General features: G+C 44.8%; 1 protein-coding gene across 1 annotated transcript in view; it reads left to right on the top strand.

The window, feature by feature from the left end:
- The first annotated feature begins 9,225 nt into the window (after window positions 1-9,225).
- Window positions 9,226-10,705, top strand: part of LOC123522777 (CMRF35-like molecule 5) — a 5,509-nt gene continuing 4,029 nt past the window's right edge. The window contains exons 1-2 of the mRNA XM_045300065.1: window positions 9,226-9,234; window positions 9,669-9,834. Of these exons, the coding sequence (XP_045156000.1) occupies window positions 9,226-9,234; window positions 9,669-9,834 (175 nt within the window). The remainder of the gene's footprint in view (window positions 9,235-9,668; window positions 9,835-10,705) is intronic.

Below are 10,705 nucleotides of genomic sequence, written 5' to 3'. Positions count from 1 at the left end.
TCTTCCAGTGAGTTGGCTACATCTTCCAAATTTCCTGACATAGATTAATGAAGTGCTTTCGGTGCTTAATCAGCTTATTGAAACATTTCATTGATATTCCATCCATTTCTGGGGCCTTGTGTTTGCTAATGACTTCATGCAACTTGGACTTCTTCCTGAAGCACCATTGGATATGAACTGGTTCTTTTTGGTACGGTGACTCCAAGTATTCCTTCCATTTTCTTTTGCTGATCCCTGCCTCATTCAGTGTTTTCCCCATATAATCTTTCAATAGGAAACTTGAATATTTTCTTCAGTTCATTCCACTTGAGATATGCTGAGCATGTTCTTCTTGTTTGGCTTTCTAACAATAATACTTTACTTTGTCTTCTCATGCTGACCTTTGAAGTTTTCTAGTCAGATAGTTTCATCATTTCTTCCACTTGCCTTAGCTACTCTACAATTAAGAGGACATTTCAGAGTCTCTTCTGAAACTACCAGCTGCACCAAGGGAGAAAGAGGAGGCGTTCTACTCCCATAAAGACTTACATTCTTGGAACCCCTTGGAGGCAGTTCTACTCTGTCCTATGGGTTGCTGTCAGACAGTGTCAACTTGATGGCAGGGAGGGGTTTTTGTTAAATACGCAATTTCAGCCCATAGGCAATTGCAAACTTTATATATTTATAAACCCATAGGTTGATTATTTAAATTCACCCATTGGGGCTGCAGGAGAAAAACGCTGTGGTTTAATTTTATAAGATCACAACCATTGAAATCTTGTGGAATGAACCTCTAGTCTGCCACACATACTCACCCACAATATGGAGCCCTGGTCGTGCCTGGGATAACTACTCAGCTGAGGACCAGAATGTTGGTGGTTCAAACCCACCAGCAGCTCTGCAGGGAAAAGAACTGGTAATCTATTTCTGTAAAGATTTCAGCTCAACAAGAATACCCCACATGCAGTCCTACTCTGTCCTAGAAGCTTGCTGTGAGTTTGAATGGGCTTAATGGAACTTAACGCCAACATACCCATATCACGTATTTGGCAAATAAGGTTCCATAAATGGAAGAAACGCCAATTGAAATGGTTCAACAGATGAATGAAACCTGGGAGCCGTCACTAGTCTACGCCAAGGAATTTGAAAGGCAGCTTCCTGGACAACCGTCAAGAAGAAATTCATATAAAGTCCCTTTAAAGAAAGGTGACCTATTAGAAGAGATTATCCACCATATCATTAATTCATACGCAAGTAAAATGTTGTTAAAGATGCAAAATGGCTGCAGCAGTAGTGCATTGACAGGAAATTGACCGAAATGCAAGCTGGATTCCAATGAGTACATGGAACAGGGAACATACAGCTTCACGGATGTCAGATAGATCTTTGGCTGTAATCAGAGACTTCCAGAAAGATACCTGGTTTGGGTTGATCATGCTAAGACATCCAATTGTGCGGATCATAATTAATTATGGATAACATTGCAAATAATAGGAATTCCAGAACACTTATCTGTGCTCATGAGGAACCTCTACATGGACCAAGGAGCAGTTGTTCAAACAGAACTAGGGGTACTTCCTTCTTTAACAGAAAGGTGTGTGTCAGGGTTATATTTTTCACCATGGGTGTTCAACCTGTATGCTGAGCAAAGAAGGTAGCATCAGTGTTTGGGGGAGACTCACTGCCAACCTACAATATGAAGATAACACAGCACAGCCTTGCTTGCTGAAGGGAAGCTGTCTTACAGAGAGCATATGTGAAGTGTGCAGCATGTATTCTTTCTTAGTTCTATTTTGCTGATGAGGAAATAGAGCAGCAGTTCTCAACCTGTAGGTCTCGACCCTTTTGGGGGTTGAACGACCCTTTCACAGGAGTAGCCTAATACATCCTGCATATCAGATATTTACATTATGATTCATAACAGTAGCAAAATTACAGTTATGAAGTAGCAATGAAAAAATTTTATGTTTGGGGGTCACCACAACATGAGGAACTATATTAAAGGGTCGCAGCATTAGGAAGGTTGAGAACCACTGAACTAGAGACTTGGTGGTATCGTCGCCCCCTCAGGGTGGGGGTGGATTGGGGATTCAAACTAAGGTGTACTAAAGGTCCTTAAAGTGACTCCTGGACAGAAGATGCTCTGAGTGAGGCTTTGAGAATCAGACGACAAGCACACAGTCAGACCCCAAGGAATCCTAAAGGTGAAGATCAAAGTAGCATTGTTATTCCATGACCATGACAGGAGTATGGAGAAGGGGTGGAGCTGCCCAGAGAAACCATCTCTGATGGCCATTCTGTTTTCTGTTCTATAAAATATTTTACTACTATTAGTATTTTCTTATTACCAAATCAATATATAAAATTCAGAGTGACAGTTGAATAAGAAGAAATTATTAAATCGCTCATAATGTCATTCTGTTAGCATTTATAGTTCCTTTAAATCTTCATAGGATATTTTGCTCTGTGAGGAGCATTTTATTCTAATGCTCTATCATGACTGCTCTCTCTGTATTTTTTTTAATTGCTGTAAAAATGTAGAAAAGACATTTTCACATGTTCAACTTGGGGACACCAATTTCTATGTTATTTTAATGTTGTTGTTGTTGTTGTTGTTGTTGTTAGGTGCCATTCGGTCTATTCTGACCCATAGCGACACTGTATTCAACAGAAGGAAACACTGCCTGGTCCAGCACCATCCTCACAATAGCTCCTATGCCTGAGCCCATTGGTGTAGCCAATGTATCGATCCGTCTCATTAAGGACCTTCCTCTTTTTTGCCATCCTTCCACTTTCCCAACATGATGGCTGGCTCCATGGGACTGCTATTTCTTGACAATATGTACAAAGTCTGTAAGACAAAGTCTCACCATTCTTGGAGTACTCTGGCCTTACTTCTTCCAAGACAGATTGGTTTGTCTTTTAGCAGTCCGTGGTACAGTACTTTCAATATTCTTCTCCTGCATAATTCAAATGCATTGATTCTTCTGTGGTCTTCCTTATGCAATGTCCAACTTTCAGAGATATGTGTGTGTGTGTGTAAAATGTATAGTGTAGTATGTGTTGTGTGATATATCATATATACACCCACACTCTCATGTCCTGTACACGAATACTAATACCCTCACACTCATACTCCATGCATTCACAGACAAAAACCCACACCCTGTACCCTCACAGTTCACACACTCACACCCACACCTCTGCACACTCACCCCTCGCACGCTCACACTTCACTCCCTTACATCCCTGAGAGATACACACCGTGCCTGGAGTCAGGCCCAGAGCCACCAAGGCTGGCAGGTTCACTGTGAATCCAATGCCCCCGGTGGCCGGGAGCCCATGATGAACTTGCTCTGGTTAAACTGGACCCACCAAGATGTCTTCTCCCTGCTACTGTCGCCCACCAGGATGGTCTGAAATTGAAGAAGGGAGAGAGGGGTTAAGGTGGGCACCGGACACAGGTTTCTGGAAAATCAAGTGGTTGGGGAAGAGGAGTCTTTTTAAACTCACACACACACATTCACACATTTTTCTCACACACACACACACACACACACACACACACACTTGATTCAGGAAATCTCATCCACTTAAGTGAACGAGCACCTATGATGATCATGAGCATGTGGCTCACATGTTTCAAACCCAAAAAACCACACCAAACAACCCAAATCATACCAAACCCAACAAACCAAGCAAAACCTCCACAAACCACACCAAACAACCCAAACCATACCAAACCCAACAAACCGAACAAGCCACCCCAAGCAACCCAAACCAGATAAACCAGACAAAAACCCAGTAAACCACAAAAACAAACAAAGCAAAGCAAGTGTGGCTGAGTTGCTTCTGTCTCTGGTGCCTCCAAGTTCCTCAGCGTAGCCCTGTGTTCCGTGGGGTTGCCAATGTCTATGCTCTTTCAGTAGTCGATTGCCTGGTCTTTCTTCAGACGGTGCTCTGAGAAGATTCCAACTACCAGCCTTTCTGTTAATGTCGTTGTTGTCACGTGCCGTGAAGTAGACTCTGACTCGTAGCCACTCTGTGTGCACCTGAGTGACACGCTGCCTGGGCCTGCGCTAGCTCCACAATTGATATGTTTTAGTTCATTGTTACACCCACCGTGTCAATACATCTCATTGAGGACCATCCTCTTTTATGCTGCCCCTCGGCTCTACCAACCATGACATCCTTTTCCAAGGACGGGTCTCTCCTGACAACATGTCCAAAGTACACGAGACCGAGTCTTAGGGCTATTGACAAGGATTCCAAGACAGGCCTGGTTCTTGGGAGGATGGCAACTCAACCTCCCTCCCCTCTTCCCCATAGCTTGGTTAAAGAGAACCGCTCCGTGACTGACCATCAGATTGCTCAATTCCAAAATGGGAATCCAGATGGACATATGATAATTATTATCTGACAGAAAAGAAGCCTCAGAACCTTCAATCAATAAAGATTCTAAGAGAAATTAGTTCTGTGAAATCTTATATTATTATTATTAATAATAATATATATTTTACAAAACATTTACCATTTTCCTACCCCTATCAATGAGGGACATGAATTACATTCATTGAGCTCTTCAACCATCACCACCACCTGTTTCCAAAATTCCCCACTACCCTAAACAGAAATTCTGAGTTCCCTAAACAGTGAGACCACCTTTCTCCTTTTCTTTCTCCCCGCTACCCTAATTAGCATAGTAAACAGATTTCTCTACACTTGCTTATTCTCAATATTCTGTATTCTTGTGTGGATTCTTATACCAGAGCCCTCGAATAACAGACAGATAATTGTGCCTTTTCAGATGGCCAATAGCTGTTGTATTGATTCCTGTTAAAAGTGAAGCATAATGACCTCACAATAAATCATAATTCAGTGAAGGCCTCTCAGGGGGAGCTGGTTGATGCTTCTTTCTGGTGATACTTGCTCTCAAGTACTTTGGATGTTGTCAGAAGAGACCAGTCCTTGGAGAAGGACAGCATGCTTGGTCAAGTGGAGAGGCAACACCCTGGACAAGACAGCTAGACACAGTGGCTGCAACAGTGGGCCCAAACATACAATTGTGAGGATGGCTTAGGACCCGGTAGTGTTTTGTTTTGTTGTACTGACTCATGGCGCCTAACAACAATATGCTCCTTTCTTGCAGCTCCAGGGTTAAGAAACCACAGTGAGTCAGGTAGCAACATACTCCTAACGTGGCTCTAAATGACCTTCTTAATGAGACAGAAAATGCAGACGCTGCAAAGAAATAGACCGATAGATCTGGCTGTATAGACATACAAATGTCTGGTTGACTAGAACATACCAGAAGAAAACATCAAAGGAGAAATGATAGAAGAAAACTGGTTGTGCCATGTATCCCTCAGCCCACAGGCACTCAGACAAGCCTCCCCAGAACTCAACTGCCACCTGTCCCCCAATGCCGCCCACCCTCTTGATTGTGGTTCCTGTTGGGTATGGCCGAGTCACAAAAAGCCCGCTGTTGCCGGCTCTGTATCAGACCATCTTGTCGTCTTCCTCTTTGTTGAGGACCTTCTTCCGAAGTTTGTTCTTCTCCAAGAACTGACCCCTTCTGATAGGGTTTTTCCGATAACACTTTCAAAGTAAGTGAGATAACATCTCGCCAACCTTGTTTTGAAGAAGCATTCTGGTTGTACTTCTTTTTTAAAAAACTTTCATTAGTATATCCTTCACAGGTCATATAATTTCATCGCTAATCTTATTAAGAAGATTTATGCAACCATGACCACAGTCAATTTCAGAACATTTTCTCCTCGTGGTCATTGTTGTGCTTCTTATACGACATTTCCCCAGGCATCAAAGCATCCCTGTTTGCAGAGGGCAATGTTTCTGAAGTTAACGGCCTAGCGTTCTGTAAAGAGGTCATGCTGGAAGAGCAGTGGGGACCAGAGAGGGGACAGATTCCTCCCCCATCACAGATCTCACTTTACGTCCTATGTGAGGGAAGAGGCTGTCTGGCCACAATCAGGAGCACCCCCATCTTATCGGCTACTGTCTTTCTTGCAAATAACCCTCTCTCATCTGCACTCCTTCCTGATGAGGGTCCGAGAGGGGTCATGGACTCCATGGGGCTCACACACTCCAAGACGCTCCAGAGCATGTGTGAGACACAGCAAAAGGGGTCTCAGGATCAAAATGTGAAAAGAACCCAGTGCCTTTCATAACATCTGAGCCTGATATCAAGGACTCGCTGGGATCCTGATGGGGAAGAAGAAGTGGGGAGTGGGTACAGTTGTCAGAAAGGGAATGAGCCAGGCAAAGCTACTACATTCCTTTCTTCTTTCCTTTCTTTCTTCCTCCAACAGCCACTTTCTTACAGAGGAGGATGGGAGTGAGTTGGTTCCAACTCAAAGGGACCCTATGTACAACAGAATGAAACATGTCCTAGCCCTGCGCCAGTCCAATGGTTGGGGTGGGTGAGCCCACTGTCGCAGCCGTGATGTCAATCCACCTCATTAAGGGTCTTCCTCTTTTTCATTGACCCTTTACTTTCCCAAGCATGAGGTTCTATTTCAGGGACTGGTCCTCCCTGATAGCATACCCAATGTGTGTGAAATGAAGTTTTGTCATCATTACGTATAGGGAAGATTCTGGTTGTACTTCGTCCAAATGCAGATTTGTTCACTCTTGTGGCTCAAAAACTCCCTGCCATCAAGTTGATTCCAACTCATAGTACCCCCACAGGACAGGGTAGAAATGCTGCTGTGGGTTTCTGAGACTTTAACTTTTTATAGGAGGTGAAAGCCATGTCTTTCTCCCTGAGAGTAGCTGGTGGTTTTGAACTGCTGACTGTGGATCACAGTCCTATGTGTAACCATTGCACCACCAGGACTCCTGATAGCCCACAGGATGTTCAATATGCTTTGATAATCCCAAAATTCAAATGCATCAATTATCCTTCAGTCTTCCTATCCATTATGCAACTCTTGAATGTCTAAGGGAGGATGGGCAAGAACCATCAGAATGAGTTCATTTCTTCAGCGTGCATATGTGATAGTAGGGGTGGGGGGGTGCTTAGAACAATTAACAAGTTTCTGGTGGATCCATAGGATTGCACCTAGTGGGCTAGAAATGCCACTCAGAGTTTCCAGTATGTTCTCTGGACTGGTAGTGTCTGGTTCACATCTCACTACTCTTAGAGACCCTTTCTTTGTAGTTTTGGTTTGGGTACCCTCTCAACCCTCTAGTCCTCTCATTCCAATTTCTGCTCTAGAATTTGTCCTCTGGCAATAGGGCTTTGGCCCTAAGCCCACCGCCCCCTTTCCCCCACCCCCCTCCTCAAAAATAAAACTTTGTGGAACGCTTGAGCTCCTGGGCTCCCAAGAATCTGGCTACACTTGGTCCTTGACTTCCAGGTCCTTGGCTTCCCAAGACTCTCTCTGGTGGAGATGGAGCCCCCTGTCCCAGCCTTCCCACCAGGGATGGAGAATTGGATAAGAACTTTTCAGAAACAACGAGTATGTGGGCACAACCTCCTGCAAGGCAGGACTGGCACCATGACGTTTTCCTTTCACAGAGAGCCCATCACAGCCCCAGAGAGGGAGGAATTTTTCAAACGATCACGATCCTGATGGTCCTTCACATGGCTCATGGTCTTGTCATTTAACCAATTCCACCTCCTTCCTCTTTCAGTCTTACTTGCCGGTGGGAAGTGGCTGCAGGAGGAAGCTCACGAGTGAGTTAGAGAAAGCAGAAGCGCTGGGAGTGGAAGGAGCTGAATTTGCAGGGTGCACTTGCTGGTAGACGCCCACCCAGGAGAGCCTGTGAAGAGGCCATGCACCGACTGCTCCTCCTCCCCCTCTTCTTCTGCCTTTCAGGTGAGTGGGCCTGGGTGTCCATCCGCCAGTGACCTTTCTCCAGCAAGAGGGAGTAGCTGGCAGACCCAGGATGGCTCCCAGCAGGAAGTTATCCTGCCAAGGAGTTCTTCACTGGTTGTTGCAAATACATTATGACACTCGTGTGTTCCACCCACTCCCTCACTCGCTCAGAGCCTACGATCACCAAAGAACCTCTGGGTGGATTTTAACTGCCCATCTTTCAGCTAGTAGCCAAGTGTCTAACCATTTGTACCACACAGAGGACCCAGTATAGTCCCTGGCAAATGAAAAATTTAGAATGTACCAGACTCTTGCAAAACTAGACTTCAGCATGATTACAGATAGACACCACAAACAGACACTACACCATCAGGTAAATAAAGGCCCTTTAGGAAATAAATTGGGCCACACAAACAAATCTGCTCTCTGTGACATCTGAAGAGACCCAAGGCACTACACAGACCCTTAGGAGGGAAGTGAGTTGTCAAACTTTCTTTCATCAAAGAAAGGACATAGGAAAGACAGCATTAGGCTACACAGTAAAGATTACAGCTTAAAATACTTTACATGGAATAAAAGATATCAAAAAATTGTTTCTAGAAATAAAAATTGAGCGTGGAGGAAACAAGTCCCTTTAGATAACTTGTATCATTAAAGGCAATATTTTTTTAAATACAATGAAATAGTCATTATAAAATGACCAAAAGCAAAACCTCCATGCATCAAAATGTATGTGGCATGACCAAAGCTGGATTTAAAAGCACATTGGGGGGATAGTTTGGTAGCTCCTCACAAAGTTAAGAGTCGTTGTCATTGTTCGGTGCCATTGAGTGGATCCTGAACCATAGTGACCCTACATACAAGAGAAGGAAACACTGCCGCGGTCCTGCACCTTCCTGACGATCGTCCTTATGTCTGAGCCCACTGTTGCGTCACTGTGTCCATCCATCTTGTCAAGCATCTTCCTCTTTTGCTCTGTCCTCTACTTTGCCAAGCATGATGTCCTTCTCCAGGGACGGGTCACTCCTGACAACACGTCCATAGTCTGTAAGACAAAGTCTCACCATCCTTATGTCTAAGGAGCACTCTGGATGTCCTTCTTTGAGACAGGCTCACAGTGACCCTAAAGAGGGTTTCTGAGACTGTCAACCTTTACTGGAGCAGAGAGCTTTCGTCTGTCTCTTGAGGAATGGCTGGTGGGTTTGAACCACCAACTTTGTTGCGAGAAACTCACAGCACCACCAAAAGTTCTTCCCATAAAGATTACAATCTAGAAAACCCATTGGGTCACATGAGATCGCTATGGGCTGGGATCAAACACAATAGCACTTAGCAAAAGACCCACATAACTTCATAGTGATTGCCAAAGGACATTCTTTGAAATATAAAGATTATGTTAGCGAACATGCTGGGAGTAGGTAAATCATAGAAACCCATTATTGCTCAATGTCAACATCTTAAATTCTTTTGAAATCTATCATTATACTCTTTAGTGACTTAAATGGTGGCTTTGAGAATGGAATTTTGAAGGACGAAAAGTTGGCCTAGGGAAGGTATACTCCTTCCTTGATTGTTTTCCAATTCATCATGTGCTTGGGTTGGAGAGCTTGTCCCACTGCAGGAGGTTGTGGCCCTCCCGTCAGGTTGGGGAGTGACAAGTACGTGGATTGGTGTTTTCCAGGCTGCGCCAAACTCTGGGGTCCAAATGCAGTGATTGGCCCGAAGAAAGGCTTATTGACAGTACAATGTAATTATGCCCCTGGATGGGAGACCTACCGCAAGTGGTGGTGCCGAGGAGCCGAGTGGGATAGGTGTGAAACCCTTGTCATAACCACTGGATCTGAGAAGGAGGTGAAAAACGGCCACATATCTATCAGAGACCATCATCAAAGCAAAACATTCACGGTGACCATGGAGAGACTCAGGAGAGAGGATGAAGACATTTACTGGTGTGGGATTCAGAGATCTTGGACCGTGGACCTTGGAGTCCAGGTTAAAGTGTCTATTGGCCCAGGTGAGTGTGTGTGTGTGTGTGTGTGTGTGTGTGTGTGTGTGTGTGTGTGTCTTAAAGCACTTGCTCTCTGTTGATCCCAAAGGGACTAAACTGTGGGCAGGCCACAGAGTGGTTGACCCCTGGGTGTCACTGAACCCAACTGTCATCTTGGGGCTGAAAAGGGCTCCTTCAAGAAGAAATGCAGCCTTTCTGGGCACGTTTTCTTCTCTGTTCCACTGAGACTCTTGCTCACAGAGAACAAGGTGACGGACCTCAGTGTCACCCATGAGCTAAAGGGTGTCCTCTTCCATGAGTCCCAGATACCTCAATCTCTGCCAAAACTCTCCTGGGACCCTTGTTGCCTAGGAGTAACTGCTCTTTGTGAAGTTCTAAGCTAGGTTGTCATTGCCCCTTCCCATCTGATATCCCCAAGGTAGCCTCATGGGTGACAGAGGCCCAGAGAGCCTAATTCTGCAGTCTGGAAAGGCCCCACAGCCAAAGAACTGGCCTCCTAGCGCCTGAAATCCTACCTGCCATTTATGCATTTGTCCCTAATAATGTTCTCTTTCAAAGTCCTTCCAGAAGGCCAACACTCCTAGCAAGGTCAACTAAGAAGCCCCAGGGCTTTGACTGGAGTGGATCTGTTGGCTTCTGCTTCTGCTGGCCCGCTGATGAGCAAGTATCTCAGGATACTTGGGGTGTCCATCCACAGAGCCGAAGCATGCTTCCATTGTGGAGAAGTGGACAGCCATACCCAAGGAGCTTCAGAACTTTCTCAAAGGAAAGACTATCCTTAACATTTTGTTTCAACTTGGAGCCAGTTCTGACCTTAGAAGTCACAAATGTAGGCTATTTCCGAACAACTGTGTGCAAGCTTCCATTCCCCAGCTCA

Source organism: Echinops telfairi, unplaced genomic scaffold, assembly GCF_000313985.2.
Source record: "Echinops telfairi isolate 266 unplaced genomic scaffold, ASM31398v2 ScPeMD7_7459;HRSCAF=8497, whole genome shotgun sequence".
In the NCBI taxonomy this organism is placed as follows: Eukaryota; Metazoa; Chordata; class Mammalia; order Afrosoricida; family Tenrecidae; genus Echinops; species Echinops telfairi.
This window is presented reverse-complemented; position numbering and strand designations above follow the sequence as displayed.